Genomic DNA, 19,869 nt, shown 5'->3' with positions numbered 1-19,869 from the left:
CTGACCACCATTTCTGCAACAGATAATGCATCTTCTAAGGCAAATCATCAGGAAAATAACAATCAGTCAATGTGCTCGTCTAGACCAAATGACAACCAAAGTTCCTCCTTAATTAGATTAGCTTCTCTGGTATTTTTTATTGCTGAAAACCTCCACATTTATTTTAAGATTGCATCTATATATAAGTTTTACCTGAACTGTTAATAAATTGTTTACAACACACTATAATGTAATCCTGAGCAGATACTGTGCGAGTACAGTATAAGTATAATGAACACACAGTGATGGAAATGTATTGACAACTATATTGAGAACTCATTTAAAGGCCTTTAATCTGCTTACCACTATGTTTTAGTGTGGTAAACTGTTTATGACGTGTGTGTACTGCTTATAAATGCTACAGGGTAGGTTAATGTTGAACATTTTGTAAAGACAGTCTGAACGAATATTGAGATTCAAATGTGTGTGTTTTCCAACCACATGGTAGTTTATGTGTTTTTTTAAAAAGTTTGTTATTTGAAAGGAACCGCATATGCGTAAGATTCCTCAGCACGGTTAGTCAGAATAATGGATCCTTTCAATCACAGGCGCCGTGTGACTTCTAGTCTGTGAGCTCTTTGTGATGCCCTCCACTTTCTTAAGCATCTGTGTCCAGCTCGAGCGGAGATAGACGTTATGGTTGCAGAGAGCACCTAATGGAAAGACAGGATTCGGTCACAGATGGGGGGTCAAGTGATCTCCCTTCTCTGGAAGGATCTTTCAGATGGTTGTGGTGAGACTAATTGTGATAGCATGCAAAATGGAGGCATTACTTTTATGTTCATTAACAAAGAGACTTTTTCTTTTTCTGCCACTTTTTTTCTGAGATTTGACTGCTCTCACAGCTTCTGATTAATACAGAAATGTTCTGTGTTCTTTTGAATTGGGAGGCATGTGGTCGCTTGCCTCAGTCAACAAAGTAGTGAATGTTGTGGGTGATACACAGCCCACTTCATTAGACACATGTCAAACGTCCTTAAACTCTGATTTGAAATAACTAATTTGGTTACTTAGAAAAATCTTTAATTTGTCACTAATTACGTAGTTAGAGTGTTAAATTACTAAAGCAAACTGTTGTTTTCTCCCTTTTCAAACATCAGCAAAGAATAGGTCTACACTGTGTTTCAGTTTTCAGTCAAAATCCATCATTTACATCTTGCACAACTTGAACCTCTTCAACAGTTTTTAGATTTGATAAAATAATGAACTCGCTTTAAACACAGTTTAATGGGTTATCATATAAGTTTTCAAAAATCAGGATACATTTCAAAAACAAAAAGCTTGCAGGTGAGTCACGATAAACTAATTAAAATAGTGCTCTAAAGTAAATTTTAGCTTTTTATTAGCTTTTGATGACTTTATTTCTTCTTCAGCATGAGAAACAGAAGGCTGTCCAAAGATTTATCCCATTTGTCCAAATGAAAAGCAAATGTTTGACACCACATTTTTACTTCTACAACAAATATGCCTGCCTGCTTATAATGTGAGCTTCTCATCTTCATAAAGTGGCAACAGATAACTTTTCCCCCTTAGCGTTGCACGTGGTATTATGGATGGTGTCCCTGTCACACAGACAACTGGATAATTTCTGTTTTCCTCAGAGTTGCAACAACACAGGACAAAACGTATTTATTCAATCACTGATTCTACAATATAAATAGATCACCAGTTGAACTTCCTTTTCCAGGGTGGCAAAAAAACATTGTATAGTGTTAGTGAGGTTTACAACACAGATGGTTTCATTATCTTATATTCATTATATTGTGCAATCAACATTTACTTCATAATGATACATTGCAGCAGAAAACAGAACTATTGCCAGTTTAAATTACATTAAAGGACCATTAAACATTTTTTATAACCAGTAACAGGCTACATATCATAGGTAAGTTCCCTCCACTGGAGCCAAGAGAAGTTAACTATATAAGTTAAACATCATTCTGACAAAAATTGCGCTCAGTCAAAGACAAATAGATATAAAAAGAGAGCTGGGGCACATGTAACTAAAGTTAGAGTCTAATTAAGAAACGTGAACTCAAACTCCAGTTTTGAGGTACTTACCTTGTACCTTGTACCTTACTTGAGTATTACCATTTTCTACTACGTTATACTTAAACATTTCAAGGGGAATGACTGTACTACAACACTACGTATATTTGACGGCTATCGATATGTACCCTTAGTTTATGTACACATTACATTTTCTTTGGGTTATTGTGTTGGTCTACTTTAATGTTTTGTGTTGTTTAAAAACTGTATACATTTCTGGACTTGTAGAATTAAGCTTATTGGTGAATACAATAATTATTTCATTATCATTTAAAGTTTAACTATTATTTTATGTATTTACAGGTAGTTACTATTTCATGTCCCAATATAAACAGTTGCTTAATAAATTGTTTATAATTAATTTCATTGTTTGTAAACAAAAAATATTAAAGTTTGATTAACTATAAATGTACTGTTTATTAATGATGGTTATGATAAAGTCTTACCACTTACTCTATTTCTGTTTGTAGCAAAGGGGGGACGAAGTGCTTAGAAAAATCTATTTAAGAATACAAATAATTTACACTATGAAATGATTACAGGCCAGCGAGGACAGACGGGGTAACTGTAGCTAGTTAGAGGTAATATTTGGTCACATTCAGTCAGCACATCACATTGTGATTTCTTCTTTACGAGGTCGTGACCTGCTTCCTGTGCTGCTGCTCTCCCCAGACCTCGGCTGGCAGAGCTGAAACGGCAGAGCCACACTGGTAGGTTGTGTGAGAGGACAAGTGGATTTGGCATGCACATCAGAGCGTGATACCCAAGCATTTTGGTCCTATCACATGCCACACACACAGACTCACACTAGTACAACACACACACAGAGCATTCTTGGTCGTGTAAAATGGATTGTAACACTGGCCACTGTAATGAAATGATGCCAGCAACCCACAGTATTCCTTTACAGCCAAACACACGAAAGGTTTCAGTGTACTCTCAGTGTCCGCTGTTGTTACAGCATAAAAAGGAGGTTTAACAAACGTAGGTTTTCTTACATCAAAAATAAATACTGTACATCTTCTTTAGGTGCATGTTTGCTGGACGGGGCACAAACAGGTTTATGTTTGACAGTCTTAAAAGTATGTTTTAGTTTTTAATTTGACCAATAAAAATGCTCCGATTAATATAAAAAACCTTCTGGTTGTTTTCCAGTCAAACCTTTGAAGGGATTTTCAGCAGAGTGGCAAATATCATCAGGGACAAATTCTCCCAAAATGTTCGTTCACTGATTTAGTCTCAGTCATATTCGTGCATGCTTCAGGGAAATCTGTTCATCTGTGATCTTTCACATTTAGGTGTTAGTGTAACCTGTAGCGACAGAGTTACTCCTTGTGTAACTGTAATGAAACCCCTCTCTGAGGCAACTGACACTAAACCAAAGGCTGCCTTATCTTGGGGACATCGTAGGCGGCCATGACAAGTTATACACCATTTAAAATGTTGCATTATCGCAATGCGTTTGTGCCGGTCTGAGGCGAATCATCAAAGACACGAGATCAGCGGTTGGCTATGACATGGTACCTTGTTTATGCACGACTCAGAGTAGCAGGCATCGCGTTAAACTCTCACGACCAACGCCATCCTCGCATAAACAAACGTTACACAAACTGGCTGCGGTGAAAGTGTGATTTCATGTGACAGTAGAACAGAAAGAGGTGCTTTAATGGTTTTCTGTTGCGTTAAACAGAAGCGGACAGGTGAGCTCTGCGGTGGGGTGATAAGAGCCCCAGGACACAGAGACAACAGGTTTCTTAGCGTATTGTGTGAGGAGGATAAAGGAGCACTGTTGGACTTCCCCAGATGCGGAGGAGACAAGAGTCTCCATCGTGGCATTGTCATGTGCCTTGTATTTTCTGCTTGTTTGTTCCTTGTTACTTCTCGGCCTCAAAGTGTGAGATCGCTCTCATTTGAAGACTAGAGATCATCTGTCTTTGTGCTGCGCATTGTCCACCATCTTTATTGTCTTCCACCTGTTCCTTACTGATCAAACTACATTTGCACTCTCTCTTCTACCCATCTCCAGTGTCACATCACCAGCTCGTACTGCCTGTGCCAACTGAAGGTGTTATTGAGGATACACAGAATTCACACTATAATGAGCAGTGACAGGATGTCACCCACTCTGCCACAGATCAACCCCCAGCACCCACCTGCACCCATCCAGCTGAGTCCGCCTGTTTGTGTGATGTCACCGCATAGAGTTGTTGTCTCTGCAGAGCCGATAGGCCTGTTGACGGTGTTGCAACAAGGAGGCAACACTCACTCTGTCTCCTTGTTCCCCGCCTTGGCCTGATAAGACTGAGTTGTCCTCTCAGTTTTACCACAGTTGTTCCATCGTTTGGTGTTTTCCTCCCTCTGATACCTCTGATCTTCTTGGAAGTGAGAGCTGCCCTCTTCAAGTGGCCTTTGGGCTGTGTTTGATCACTGCTTGAGTTATAGTTGTCTCTGTGAGTCATAACTCAGACGCCAGACTCAGATGTCAACATAACATATGTTGTTTTCCAGCCCCGTTACCACACATTGTGTGTGAGTACAGGGTGATGTAGGAAAGAGTAAAGTGCTCGAGCTTTTTGGCTTTGGATAAAGGGTGGGATAAAATATCGCTACAGGAAAATACTGTATTACACCCTCTGATCGATACATTATCCATAAATGCTGGTACTAAATATCGATATTTTTATTCAAACATACAGGCTGTCTAAACATTTGATGTTACCAGAGTCATGACTTCATGACGCTTCTGTAAACTCAATTTACACAGATTGAAAAGTGAGACATTGTTGTGTCCTTCCTTTAAAGATTTTAACCCCAGGAGAGTTCTGCTTTCTGTCAATTTAGGGCTATTTTATGTTATAATGATGGCACACATAGACATGGACAAGTTGAAGTCAGTGTGTGTGTTAAAGAGGCACTAAGCTAAGATTTATTGGACGTTTTTGTACATTGTTTCATCTACATTCATGTACATTTCTGTCTCCACAAGGCAATGAATAAATTCATGATTCCTGCTTTTTGCCCTTTTTAGGGGTAGTTTTTCTTCTTCGGTTATACAGACATTGTGATTTATCTTTGATACAATACGAAACAATTTAATTGTCAGTTTAAACTGATATTCATTTTGCATCCTCAGGCAGCTCCGCTTGAGAGGTTTACATATAAGTTAGACATACCGTCACACATATGGATCGCGTTCATAAAATGATGTTGAACAGTTATGACCTTGTCGAATATCATATAATATCCTGAGATCCAGATCTGATTTAGCAGCACACTGATTTGGTTTAGCAACAGGATAGACTGATGTATAAAATAATTCTTCAGCCTGTTGTTTTTAAATGGAGAGATTATAAATGGCCTATTAGAAGGCAGAAGTTGGTGTTGTCCATTCTCCAAATGATTGTCTTGCAATGTGTCAAGTATTGCAGAATCACGTATTGTGATACCATTGGGATCATGGGCATTATATCGTAAGTTCTTCTGTGATTCCCACCACTCCTTTGGATATCTCTAGATGAAACAGTTTTTCACTTGGGAAATGAGTTATGAGCAGATCAACCAAAGCGTGATCTAATTGTTTCATTTTTGTGGTCTGAAGTATTATAAAATGGAAACAGACAACCTTCCTGCCCCTAGCGTTTCCAAGTGGTATTATTTGTTGGCGGCGCTGGAGACAGCTGGATTGTTTTCCATTTTCCTCAGTGTAGCAACCAACAACACAGGACAAAATGCGAGTTTAGTCATTCATGTAATGAAGACGTAAAAGCAGATAGAAATGGTGCCAGGCTGCCAGCCTGACTTCATTTGCACTGGCAGACGAAACTGCGCAGTGCAAGTGAGGTTTATAGGGAACCAATCTTAACACCAACGATGTCTTCATTCTATTGCCATTAACTTGTTTGATAACATTTAGTTCAACAATAAATAATATGTTTCCAGTTAAACAAAGAAATGAATAAATTGACAAATGTTGTGTAACAGATCTTTTACTTCGTTCTTTGACCCCTCAGATTCAGGTTGTTTCTTGAAAGGACCATTTCAAAAAATCATTGTTGTGCACACTGTAGTCTTTATGGTCGTGTAAAAAAAGGTTCTCTGTTGTACTTTTGAAAATTTATTACATTTTCCAAACCAGCAGCCTCGCCTTTGCAGACCTTATTTTATTATACCTCTGTGTTTCTTATACAGTATATGTACTGTATAGAGCCAGCTAGGTGGAGACTGAATAACGGGAGTTCAGGCAAGGTTCACACGTATGGCTAACTTGTTCCAAATGAGTGTGAGGAATGCCTGCGTCCTTGCTCTCCTTATTAACCAAACATCACCTTGTCGGACCCTACATGCCTGTTCGGAGCTCCTCCCTGTGCAACACATAATGAGATGAGTATCTCAAATCAGCTTTCTTTAATTAAAGTTACAACACAAACTAAGCTTTTCGCCAGTCTCCTCTTAAGAGCGCATTTTATACGCTCTCTCTCTATCGTGATAGAGTGATTCCCATAAGGAAGTGATTACACATTTGGATAATTCTGAGCAGATGTGAAAAATGGCTCAACAAGTTAACAAGGCTGTGGTGGAAGTGCAGACCATGTCACTGTTGAAGCGGCGTGCTGCGGCACCGAGAAACTGTCTCCAGAGCCTGGAGCCTGCAGTGGAGGTAAAATATGAATGGGAGGATGAATTGTTCGCTATTTTTTGGGGCTTTATGCACTTGGAAAACTTCCTCCTTGAAATCTTTGGGTGGCAATTTGTCATTGTGACCACTGTTCGGCTGCATGCAGGCAGATTTTGCATGCAATACTTTCAAATTGGTGACGCAATCATGGGGGAGAAAAGCTAGCTTGTGATTCGTGTATTGAGTGCTCGTGCAGATGTAAGATTATCTGTAAATACATCTGTTATATTATCAACAAAGAGCGGAACTTGCCCTCAGCATTAAAATGCCCACAGATGGAAAAAAGCTTCAGGAAACTATTGAATTTGATTCATGATTTTATTTTATTTTTAAATTCTGGGGAGTGGGGATCATAAGACTGCAGGAGACGTTGTGTTTGTCTGAATGTTTACTGTGTTTTGGGTTTTTGTTGAGAAATAAATTAAACCTGTATTTAAACTCTTTTATACATTTCAGTCCCCTTTAAACAGGGACGGAATTTGAAAACAAAAAACAAGCTTATTCCTTTTTTATTTTATGAAATTTATAGCATGAAGACAGTGCAAAACAGAGGTCTATCAGCTCTGACAGATATCTTTCAGAAAAACATAATCTAAAGATATTTTGCACACCATTCACTAAAGACAAAAGGTTGAATTCAACACTCCACCCTCATTTCAGCAAGATAAAAGCACTGTTAAAATTTAAATACAGTAAAAAAAAAAAATGTTTATATGCACTTAATGCCTGTATATCTCGCCTTTGTTCAGCTCAGACGAAGATAAAGCCCAAATTGGCGATGCCTCTCATCAAAGGTGTTTTCTCTTTGTGCTAGCTGAACGTTGTGTATAGAGAAAATACATGTAGATAGGAGAGAGGGGGTGAGGGGAGAAAAGTGTTCACCTACAAGCAAAAAAGAAACTTTGGTAATTGCCATAACACAAATAATGAGAGGCTATGTAGGGAAGTGTTTGAAGAGCGGTCCTGATCAAGATAAGATTGGAGACAGTATCGAGAGAGAGGAAGTGTTTTTTCTGTCTGCTGCAGCTGAAAAGAAACTTAAGTGACGGAGTTACTTATATGAGCCAGACGCTGAGCTGAACCCTGCAGAAACAACACGGCTAAATGGAGTTTAGGCTGTGACGAGGACCAGTGTAATTCAGATGCCACTTGTGGTCAGATGATACAGAAACATTACGCATTCATACACATGAAAAACTGTGGTTTGGAGGAGCGTACAGATCACATAAAACGTGCCCTTTAACATAAGCTGATGGAGAGAGTGAAACAGTGGTCGCCCACTAGTGGACATGGTGCCACAACAGTGTGAAAATATTGTAATCCAAAATACTCAAAACCTCAGTTTAAACCATCTACAGGCATTTGTAAGATAAAAAATGTCTTTGCTGCAATGTTGAGATTTTAGTTTTTTCCCCCCAAAGGTCTAACAAAGGATAAAAAACGGAAAGAAAGAAAAAGGCAAGTAAAGGCTTACTTGTTTTTTGTTTTTTTTGTACCTAAACAAACTAAATCAACAAACTCTCTTTGTTTTCATGACCGAATAAACTGAATAAACAAACTGACCTTAAAGAACAACACAATGTCAGACTGTTTTACTTTGTTTATATGTGGTGGACCCTGCCACCTGTTTAGCTTCAGACCGTGTTCTGGGACCTTATTTTCCTCTGAGAACAGCCTGTTTATTCAGTTATGGAAAAAATAAATATTTCTGAGTTTGTATTATTACCTCATTCATATTGTAAATATTAAAATTCTTAATTTGAGTTTGAATTTCTTCTCCCAAACTACACAGTGCCCCTTTAAAGAGGAGGCTTTAATAACCAGGTAATAACCAGGCAAGCTAAAGTTGCAATAAATATAAGCGGGCATTTTATTTTTTTAATTCATCATCTGACCTCTTTTTAAAAATGTCCTCGGAGACGCTGTTAAAAACTGAACACAAACAAAGAAACGTCTATAAAATACAGTGCAATAAAATGACTGAATGAAAACCTGGCAACTTATCTAACTTTTTCCTTGGATGAAAATTAACAGCACATTACAGATATTATAATATTCTTGACACACCTAAAAGCAAAAATAGCAGAATATACATATTTCAGCCCTACAAGTGAGAAAACACCTGTGTCTAAAAATACAACAATGTTTGCAGCGTTACATTTTAATATTAAAGAATGAAAATGAGGCATCATTTCTCTGCTGCACTTCAAACTCTGCCCTGTTTGAGTGTAATTATCAGCAGCTGCATAACAAGTGAACACCAGGCTAATAATGATTAGGATAACAGAGGCAAGACCTGGTGGATGTGAACCAATAATATTTGCAGGGGAGAGACGGGATTATTAGCTTTATTTGCGTGTCTGTGTGATTTCAGAAACATACCTGTTGTAGCTTCAGAGAGAGAGGGAGGTGAAATGTTTGCAAAGGAACATGCTTTCCATCAGAGAAATTGGCCATTGTTTGGATTTCACATGATTGATGCTTGACTTAATCCAGTGCTCTTTGCGCCTTCCCAGGAGGGTGAGGCGGTCTCTTTGTGCTTTCCTGTCCCATGTGAAGCAAACCAAAGCGGGAGAGTGAGGGTCATAGCTATTCGGCAGGGTACCAGATCCTTCCCACCGGCACATCTGCATGTGAAATCGCCATTTCACCCCTCCACACTCCCTAATTGTTGCTAAAATTATTTGTGAAATTGCCTTCCACCAGGAGTGTTTTCCACGGCAATTGTCACACAATTTTATATGCACGGTGGGCCCACAGAGTTGACACATGCACCTCTTCTTTTCTGCCATATGTGCTCTTTTTTTTTATTCGAGTTTAATAGTAGCGCATTATTATTTTTTTTTATTATTTTTTTTAACAATTACCTTTAAGCAATTACTCGTGCGTACTGGAGGGCAAGTCAACCTGTTGTCATCAATAGCGGGTCGATCCAAATGCTGTAATTACCACAAAAGCTTTAGGAGCGATTTAAGATGTTCATGCTGCGCACATTTACTTAATTGAAAGGTTAACAAGCGAACAGCATCTTAAAGTCTAACCTTCGCCGTGCGGGGCTGCTTTTTTGCGCAGCGTTTGTCCACTCAGAGAACCACATCATCAGTTTCTGAATCCATTATTTTGGGCCGTGATTTTTTTTTTTTATTCACACGAAAGCTCTGCGTGCGCACCGGTGCGTCTGTGGAAGAATAACTTGGGTTACAGACGTTTGTGCGCTTGAGGTTTATCGAAAACAGGATGATTTTGGACAATGAATTCATGTATTTATTTTTTCCAAAAATGGCATTTTAATCTGATTGTTATTATTTATCTGCAGATAATATGAACAATTTGCTATTTAACAACTTGACAGTGTGTTTTATTTTTTTATTTTTAAAAAAAAAATAATATTTTTAGCTTCAAACTCAGGCTTTCTTATTTCCAGTTTATTTTTCCAGCTTCATATTTTTGACATTCTTCTGAGATTATCTTCTTCTGATCAATCAAAGAAAGAAAGAAAGAAAGAAAGAAAGAAAACAGAAGAATGATTATTTTAAAAGCATTAATAGTCCACAGGTTTGAACAGCTGGATGTCATGAGCGCAGACACACTTTTGAAAAGGCAGCATTTAGAATAACATTTAGGTATAATAACATTTTGCTGTATGGAGTCTTATATGAGGGAGGCAGCAGTGAATTAAAAGTGGAATGTGTGGCTCTGATTGGTCGGTCTGCTCCTGGATAAACCCACTCTCTTTCATCCATAAAAGAAAGGCCAGTGAGCCTATGGGAGCGCTCGGCTGTCTCCTCCTACGACATGCACGAAAGTTGGCCACTTAAACTACTTCCAACCAGCCGGCAGACATTATACTGAACCCAAACTACACCAAGGGAAAAGAATAACAGTGCGTTTTTTTTCCAACACACACACACACATACACATAACTTCAAGTGCTCTGTTTTGCAGATTTTTTATTCCACGTGCAGCTGAGCTTATTTCTTCTTTATTCTTGGTTTTGTCGCACCAGAGGAGAGCATCACTTTTATTTCTCCCCCGGTGGAAGAAGGGCTCGTCCAGTTTCTCCGCCTGGGATTGGGATTTGACAGCAGCATCTTTTTGTGAGCATTTTTGAAGACATTCCGGGTGTTTTGTTTTTTTTTGTTTTTTATTATATTTTTTTTATCGTTGTTGTTGTTGTCTTGGACTTTTGTGAGAGCAGCAAGGTTCGAGTCCGTTTTGTTGTTTCGTCCGAGTGGCTCGATGATGGCTACACTACCAGGAACTGTGCCTCGGATGGTGCGCCCAGCTCCAGGCCAGAACTACCCAAGAACCGGCTTCCCCCTGGAAGGTAAGAGAAAAAAGAAAAAAAAAAAAAAAGACGACGACATGTGTTTGGTGTTGGAAGTTGTGCTGTGACAAAAGTCGTCAGTGCTCCGCTCTGTCAGCTCGTAGCGTGATAGGCACACCGAGCACACAGTTTGTTACCGGCGACATGCTGGGAAATAAAAAGGTGGGTGAACAAATACGACCTCCAGTCAGTGATGATTAAAGATAACAAGCTGGATCCAGTCGCAGGAAAACATCGGCTCGTGCTTTGGAAACCAATATACAAATATACTTAATAATCAAGAGCATCGACACAGCCTGACATGATGTCGTTATTTATGAATGCATGTGTCCAGCCTGCATTTATTTGTAAGTTATTTGAGTTTAGACGTAAAAAAATATCTGAAATATTTGTGTTAATAACTACATTTATTTTTTATTGTATGCATTTGTTTTCTTGTTTATGCTTTAACTTTTAAATCACAGGGAAATTGTATCAATAGCAATAAAACAACACCTATTTAAAAAAATGTAAAGTTGCATTTTAAAGTATTCTTTGGACTCAAATTGCAGATAAATAATTCACCGTCATAATATCACAGATGACAGAATAACCAGACGCTTTTTTTTTCATTTAGTTCATTTTAAAGAGCGTTTCTCACGAGTCCAACTTGCAGCACGAGAAAAGCAATCTAATTGGTAATTTATTTAAAAAACTTCGATGCCCCCTCTCGAGCCGTCTGAACATATGGGCGTAAAAAAGATCACTTTGTATTTGCATGCATTTATGGAAACTGTTTTCCCATTACGCCTCGGTTCGTGCTCAAGTGGCCTGGACTGAAATGTACAAAAACCACGTAGCCCGCAAGTTACTCGAGCTGCGGGATTTGTTCAAGTGTCCTGCTGCTGGAAATGGCAATAATACACACAGCAAAGAGACGACTCAAAGGATCACATCAATATTTGTACAGCATGACTAGGAATAATCAAGGTGGGAAGTGTCACCCTCTTTAGTGTCTCTTGAATGTGAAATTGGATCGTGAAGTGGCCTCGGATACATCCTGTCAGCCAGACAGACGCTCGGATGAATTTTGGCACGACGCTCTCTTGAAAATGTCTAATATGATAATGTGCGTAAACTGCGTGCCATTAAAAGTCAGTAACACAGCAAACAAGCCGCTTGTTTGACTACAACTCAGGCTGAATTAGCTTCATCTGCAGCCTGGACATTTTAAAGCTGTAGGGAGCTGCTGCTGCTGCTGCTGTTGTTGTTGTTTTTGTTGTTTTTGAGACTTTTATTGTTTATTGTGGCGCAGTATCCACCCCTCTGGGCCAGGGTAGGGTGAACCAGCTTGGCGGCGTGTTCATCAACGGGAGGCCCCTGCCAAATCACATCCGACACAAGATAGTGGAGATGGCCCACCACGGCATCCGACCCTGCGTAATCTCGCGACAACTGCGAGTTTCTCACGGTTGCGTCTCCAAGATCCTCTGCCGGTACCAGGAGACCGGCTCGATCCGTCCGGGGGCCATCGGAGGCAGCAAGCCCAGGGTGAGTGGGATCCATGAACCGGCGTGTGTCTGTGTGTGTCTGTGTGTGTGGCGTCACGAGGTGAATGACACCTGAGCGAGCTCAAGGCTGATGTTGTGTTTGTTATAAGAGACTGATGGAGACAAAAAATATGGTTGATCTTCTCTGTATGGAAGTATTTGGATTTCTGAATTAAATAATAATAATAATAATAATAATAATAATAATAATAATAATAATAATAATAGGCCTTCTCTAGCCAGTGTCTTGTGTCTCCTAAAATTGTAATTACATCTACACTGCTGCCCACCTGTAACATGGTTGCAGCTGACATTTTTGTTTTTTGCTAAATATTTGAATTAACGTCCAATAATTTAAAAAATCGATCACAAAAATCACAAAAACATGAACCTAAAAATGAGAAATTTAAGAAATCACTTCCTCTAATGTTATTTGTTTTTATCTGCAGTGCTCAGTGAGATTGTTTATACAGTATTGTAAACATTTATTTGGCTCGTAAATAATGCCTCTTTTCCATTACAGTATTTTGTTATTATAAATAAATCACATATATATTACAGGGAGACACGTTTTAAAATCTGTCATGTATGTGCCGTTTACTGTCATGATATTTCCATTAAAATAATACATTTTGTTTTCTATTTTCGGTGTTTATTATTCATGTCCCCTTCAATTAAAAACTGAAATCTGAAATCTCCTCCTGTTTTTGTCTCTTTTCCTGCCTTCGCGCCACTTCCGACCTAAAGCAGGTGGCAACTCCTGACGTGGAGAAGCGGATCGAGGAGTACAAGAGAGAAAACCCGGGTATGTTCAGCTGGGAGATCCGGGATAAGCTGCTGAAGGACGGGGTGTGCGACAGAAGCACGGTTCCTTCAGGTGAGGCTTCATCTGGTAAGCTGCACTCTTTTTTTTTTCTTTATTACGAGCGAACACTGCAGCATCACTTGTGAACATCACTTTGAATCCAACATGTTTTGAGCCCCTCAGTTAAAGATAATAACATGTTTGAGTGTAGCAGGAAGTAGCACACCTACAGCTGTTTGACCCAGAATAAAATCTCCCTGTTGGGCAAATTTACCTTCAGTGCTTTTAGTTATTTTTTTAATATTTTTTTTATATTATTGCATTTATAGTGTAATGCTGCTCCTTTTATTAATTTTATTTTTCAACATTTAAACTTTTCCTGTGCTATTTTTTTGTATCCTTCTAAAAAAAAATGTATTATAGGATTACTATGGTTCTTTTATGGGTTTTAGGGCTAATCACCCATTTACCTTTTTGTTGCCATTAGTGAGCTCCATCAGCCGCGTTTTGAGGGCCCGATTTGGCAAAAAAGATGACGAGGATGACTGTGATAAGAAGGATGAAGATGGAGAAAAGAAAACAAAGCATAGCATCGATGGCATCCTCGGTGATAAATGTAAGTTAACAGCAGAAATATGGCCCTTTTTGTATTTGTCTGAAACATCAAATTATTATTATTATTATTATTATTATTATTATCATCATTATGTAATGTAAATTGCAGCCTTGTAAGCAGGAAGTAATTGTTTTAAATAGACTTCCTACTTTACGTCCTCTTGGGAAATTGTCCCACATCCCGAGCTGCAGCTAAACGCAGAGAATTTATTCCTGCTTTTAACTCCGAGCCAGCAGTTGTTCATTCACTCAATTATTTATGAGAGCCTTGGCAGAAGGTATTTAACTGCAGAAAATTAATTTGTGTAGCGAATTCCTCCTCATTCATTCACTCATTTAACGACCTCTAAACGACAGCTGACAGTTGACCCATTTCACAATCGATGTCAGTTCACTGACATTTCACCACTTGTCAGTTAAAGTGGAAATCAATGTTCATATTATTATTTGCTCTATTAGTAATGCTGCGAGGAGGGGAAAATAAAGCTTTGGTGCAGGTATTGTCAGTGTTTGTAAATAGTGTTTACGAGCTTGTAATACATTAAAATGTGTTGGTATTTTCTGTGGTATGTAGTATTTTTGTAGCGTATTTTACACGTTTTAAAAAAAAAAAATATGAATATAATATTACACGCGAATGTGAGGTTTCTCTTCTTCTACGTTATTTGGAGTAGAATAAGACTCGTTTGGCATTTAAAAGGACAAACTTCTGACATTTTATTTTATTATTTTAAGTGCTTTCCTTGATATTTCTTTAAAAATGCACAGGCTCCAAACGACATAAAGGTTGGCCCCTTTTGATGATCAAACATGAGTGAAAGGGGGTTTAGATAAGAGTTCACAAAAGCCTCCCTTTTTCCTCAAAAAGACACTGCCAAAAATTTTTCAAACTTGAAGATGAACTTCACGAGCTGAAACCTCCCCTCCATTGACGCTTTTCTAAAGTGAGGAGTCCGAGGTACAAAAGCAAATCCTGGAAAGCAGGGCAGCGAAAAGGAGAGTATGGGCCCGTCCCATTCTCATTCAAAAATCGGGTAAAAGAGAGAGAAAAGTTTGGACAAAGGGCAAGGAGAGACATAAAAGGAGATGAATTATTCAGTACGCCCCGCTGGTAGATAGTTTTGTAATTTTATATAATGGCCCGTTGGAGAAGAATCAGTTGATAGCGTGAAAACGGTCTCTTTTTCTGTCACACCACGCGTTAATGTTATGAGAAAAATGTCACAATTTTGTTTCAAATATCTCCGGTGTCCATGTAGATGGTCTGTAAACCCTGCTGGCGGTAAACGACCAACATTTCTTAGGAGAGTCTGCTCGTTACGCACAACTCAGCCGCGTAAAACTGAGGACACGTCTTGTGCGTAATGCGATAGTTTGACTTGTAAAGCGTTAACTACATTACCACTGCTTCATTATTGACTGTCTACTGTTAGTGCAAAATATCCACACAATGTTCCTGCGTCTATTTTTTTTTTCTCTGCTCAGCTTGTGTTTTAAATTGGGACGCAATTACGTTGCTATAAAAAGAGACGCACCCCTCTATGCGTAATGCAGTTTAGACTACCGGCATCCGGATGGCATCTAATAATGTTAATACTTATTAGAGTAAGCACTGGAAACGATGGTTGCTGAATAGGTGGCTGTGTTCGTGCCGGGTGTAATAGCTCGCAGGCATGGTAAGAAACGTATTTATCCCCAATCAGCCCCTCACTCTCCGAGTTTGAAGCACAGCCCTTATGTGGAGAGGGGTTTTAAAGCAGATTAAATAGAGCCTTTTATTTCTTTTCACTTTCATCTCAGAGCGGAGCTCACAGTGGCTCGCCCTGGGCACAAAATTCATGAGATTTTTTTTTTTTCGTTTACTTATCCAGATTTTAAGACTTTATTTATTTATCTATTTGTTTATTAGGCCTGCGTATTTGATTTTCTCAGAGGTTACATCACGGATTTATCCCAGCTCTAATCTATCTTTATTAAACGTGTATTTAAACTGCTAACCATATTACAGCATTGTACATTTTTTATTTCGTCGCATGGGGTTATTTCTCAGGAAGCCAAACCAACTAAAACTCAGTGTACGCACCGAAAATAGCTCCACCTTTTCACGCTGCTGTATTGGCCCTTTTCTTTTATTCAGATAATTGTTAATCGTCTGTTGATCACCGAGCGGAGATCTTGGTCCAGCCTCTGTCCTGTCCAGGATGTGCGCTTTCATGGTCATGTACGGCTGTTAAAATCTGTGCCAAAGTTTAATTGCGCTCGAGAAAAAAATGGGGGAAAGGTTGCACTACATCTGTGCAAACTTGGGCATCCCTTTGTTTTGCGCCACACCGCTCAGAAAGAGAAGGTGGATCAGCTGTCCGGCGTCCATCTGCCACACTAACACAACCAACCTGTCCGTCAGATGAGGTGGAGACAGGCGATGGACACTTCAGCAAATCGCAGGATTACCTGAGGTCCTCAAACTAATTAAATAGATGCCAGGTGGGATTATTTCCGCGCGTCAGGGAGGGGAAGTGACAGAGCAGCGGAGAGGTGTGAGGGAGTCAGACAGACCAAAGATCCAGGTTAGGATTTGCTGAGAGGAGGTTATATTAAGTGACATTTTATCTTTATTGTGAAGAATATAAGGCGTAAATTGTTACACAAACATACACTGCGAGGAAAAACTGTCTCTAGATTTTTTTTCTTTTTACACTTTTGTCTCAGTGTGTGCGCTGAGTTACCTGTAAATGTTTGTTAATTCACGTCGTACGTCAGCGCCAGGTTCATCCTCCACTCCCAGGTACAGCTGTGTTTTCCTGCACAAACAAAGGAACACAAAAAGAATCATTTCTGCTGTTATTAACGACAAACCCGGCCTATAGTGATGGAGAGTGTGAATAGCTGCCCCCTCGATGCTCTGCGCGTCACAAACACACACATGCACGACGCACAATTTCGCGCGCACACACACCCAGTCTCTAAGTGTATGGTAATATAATGTAGCTATATTTCGGGTCTAAAGCCGTGCTGAATGAGAAGGACAGGGGAATGAAGCGAGAGACCACTTCAAACAAATCCATCTGGAACAGTGTGTGAGAGAGATTCAGTGAAAGTATGGGGAAGTTATTTAGCTATTAATAACGTTTTTTCCTCAGGCATTGAGAGTGACTCCATCTGCACTTTCTCGCAGCTATTTGGCTGGGTGGAAATTGAGGGAGACCCAAATGTTGGGCAGAGATAACATACCCATCATAGCCCAGACCCTGCGCTGTGCTTCACTGCATTAAACTCGGATTAACCTCCCCTGTCCCCGCAGCCACTCAAGCCACATTTCACTGGAATTTACATCGGTAGGCCTACATTTCTTATAAAGGGGGCAGGAGCTGAAAGACACCACACAATAATAATAATAATAATAATAATAATAACAATAATAATAATAGGAAGGGTTGTAGCCCATTTGCAGTAGGCCTAAATTAATCAAATTAATAAAAGTAGGCTGGTTAGGTTCATTGAATTAAACAAAAATACAATTTTCTGATTCAAACAGTTTTTGCTAAAATGAAATATCATTTTCTTCTTTTAACCACTCAAATATAGCTACTCTTTAGCTAAATTTAATTTGTAATAGCCGATAAAAAGTAGGCTAGGCTAAACAGTGGGCTAATTTTAGGACACTATCACTTTAAAAATATAGGCTATATTTAAGCTATATAGCCAAGTTGGCTTAAATATTTTAGTTTTCAAGACTTCTCCTCCTACCATCTCTGAATTTTGAGGGTTTTTTTGTTTTGCTTTCAGTATATCTGGTCATGTTTAATAAGCTGTCTCACACAGGCTACCAGCTAGCTAAGCTCACATAGCCTACGCTAGCCTGCCTGTCGTATTTCTCTTATGAATTAAAAATGTTTAAAAGTGGCAGGATTTACATGTCACTGAAAACCTAACAGCCTTTAACAGGTAATCAATAATATGTCTATCAATAATAATACCCTAAATAGGTAGGCTAAATAGCTATTGAGCACATTAGCTAGCTTAAATTGCAGTTAGCTTAGTTCGTGGTTGCTAGGTAACCCTTATAATGGCTAACTGCTCACTTCCTATGCCGGAAGTGGTGTAACAAGTTTTAATTTTAGCTTCAGAAATGGACAGAAATAATCATTATTGTGGACATTTTTACCTCCAGACAGAATTTGAATTCAAAACCAGTTTTTTTTTTTATCTCCATCCACTCGTTTTCAATGTCATTTTACAACAACATTGTGCTTGTTGAAGATGAGAAACATCTGTGTGTGGCCCAAAACATCTCCACCATATAGAATCGGTGACATTTTCTTTTTATCCAGCATATTTTCTAAATTAAAAAAAATTTAAAAAAAAAAAAAACGTTGGTATAATTTGTTGTTAATGACATATCGCGATATTTTACGGTGACGAGCGTCTGCTGAGTGTAACAAATTAGCCTATTGGTTCCAGCAAGGTAACATGAGCAGACCGTGCAACATAATAACATGAAGCCCATTGCTTATGAGTAATGAGTAATGCATCAATTTTAAGGAGCGCAGTTTAAGCTTGTAGGCCTACCAGAGCCCATACTGGAGAGACATTTCAGTGTCAGGAGCTTTAAGTGTCGGCAGCATTAGGCTAAATAAAAAAAAAAAATGGAGTAGGCTTAAATTCATTCTGTGCTGGCATTTGACTTTGATCACATCAGAAATATTCATGGAAGCACAAACACAGGCTCTGCCACCATTATCCAGGCTGACAGTGATACCTCTCAAGGCTGTCTATTAATTAAAGTGGCGCTTACCATGTGGGACGACTCCCTATCTGGGCACAAAAATGGTTTTTCCATCTCTTGTGGGGCTCTTGAAAAGGGGCAATCTTTCCTCTCCAGCTTCTTGTGGGAAATTTAAAAGTGTACAGAGGAAGACATGGGGATTTCTAGCTCATTTATAAAGACGAGTTTATAATCCTTTCCTGCTTAATAACTTAAAAGGATTCAATTTCTCCCCTCATTTATGGGGTTATGATCACACATTGTTAGGCGCAGATAGTAGCATTTCAAGGTTAACATTTCCTGCTCGAAAATATCGGAATATAAGCTGTAAGCCCATAGGTGCCCTTTGTTTAGCCTGCGATTTCCCCCCACAAATGCTGATAGGCCCATTTTAGATGTTGTTACTATTAATGTGATATCAACTGACGAAGCCGGAGAAGACCGAGTCGATAAGATGCCTCCATGCCACCGAGTAGTTTTTTTTTTTTCTTTTTTTTTTTTTAAATGATACGATATTTAATTATAGCATATAATTTCACCATCGAGAATTAAATTCAGTAGGCTTACGCAGACTCTGAGGATTGAATGTCTGGTTGGGGGTCTCAAACCATACGAGACAAATTAAAGAGGAAGCGTTGCCCTCCAGGTATCCTGTCACAACAGTGGGGTGCTTCAGCGCGTCTCTCATTTCTGTCTGTGTTTTATTCCGCCAATTTTCACTATGGGGCTCCGGGATCCTGCGCTGTGTGCCTGCAGGGCTGCGGTCCAAAATAAATAGAAAATCTCAATTTTTCATCTTCCCTTTCTTTTTTTTCTTCTTCTTTGCTTAAGTTTGACTCCATCCCCTCCCTGTCTGTCTGTCTCTCTCTCACACACTTCTCATGTCAACAGGTGGAGTGATAGTGACACAACTTTGTACTTTTAGTCAGCTGAGTTGCGTTTTTATTCCTTATTTACTTTTTGCAGCTGGTTCGCTTGATTTGATTTGTGTCTGGTGTAATTCGTCTGAAATTTATGGGTGGTTCGGGTTTATCTTTTAAATGGCTGATGATTTAAAATGTCAGT

At 39.1% G+C, this 19,869-nt stretch overlaps 1 protein-coding gene and 1 long non-coding RNA gene across 7 annotated transcripts in view; one reads left to right on the top strand and one right to left on the bottom strand.

Moving 5' to 3' along the window:
• pax7a (paired box 7a) overlaps positions 1 to 19,869 on the top strand; it is a 61,750-nt gene that overhangs the window by 4,866 nt on the left and 37,015 nt on the right. The window contains exons 4-9 of one of the 6 annotated variants that reach the window (XM_084348404.1): positions 2,725 to 2,798; positions 10,512 to 10,860; positions 10,962 to 11,090; positions 12,385 to 12,620; positions 13,367 to 13,511; positions 13,912 to 14,040. In XM_084348404.1, coding sequence (XP_084204530.1) covers positions 11,003 to 11,090; positions 12,385 to 12,620; positions 13,367 to 13,511; positions 13,912 to 14,040 — 598 coding nt within the window. In that variant the 5' untranslated portion in view covers positions 2,725 to 2,798; positions 10,512 to 10,860; positions 10,962 to 11,002. Of the gene's footprint in view, positions 1 to 2,724; positions 2,799 to 10,511; positions 11,091 to 11,171; positions 11,253 to 12,384; positions 12,621 to 13,366; positions 13,512 to 13,911; positions 14,041 to 19,869 lie in introns of those variants that run through there. The other 5 variants (XM_084348402.1, XM_084348405.1, XM_084348401.1 and 2 more) reach the window with 5 other exon arrangements.
• Positions 10,997 to 18,327, bottom strand: LOC311254564. The gene is made up of 3 exons (XR_014622265.1): positions 18,205 to 18,327; positions 16,766 to 16,840; positions 10,997 to 11,083 (listed from the first exon to the last, which is right to left on the bottom strand). It is a non-coding gene; the product is annotated as an uncharacterized lncRNA (long non-coding RNA).

This window comes from Pagrus pagrus (genome assembly GCF_965226575.1).
Source record: "Pagrus pagrus genome assembly, chromosome: 3".
In the NCBI taxonomy this organism is placed as follows: domain Eukaryota; kingdom Metazoa; phylum Chordata; class Actinopteri; order Spariformes; family Sparidae; genus Pagrus; species Pagrus pagrus.
Note: the sequence above shows the minus strand (reverse complement) of the source record. Positions and strands in the feature narration are given on the sequence as shown.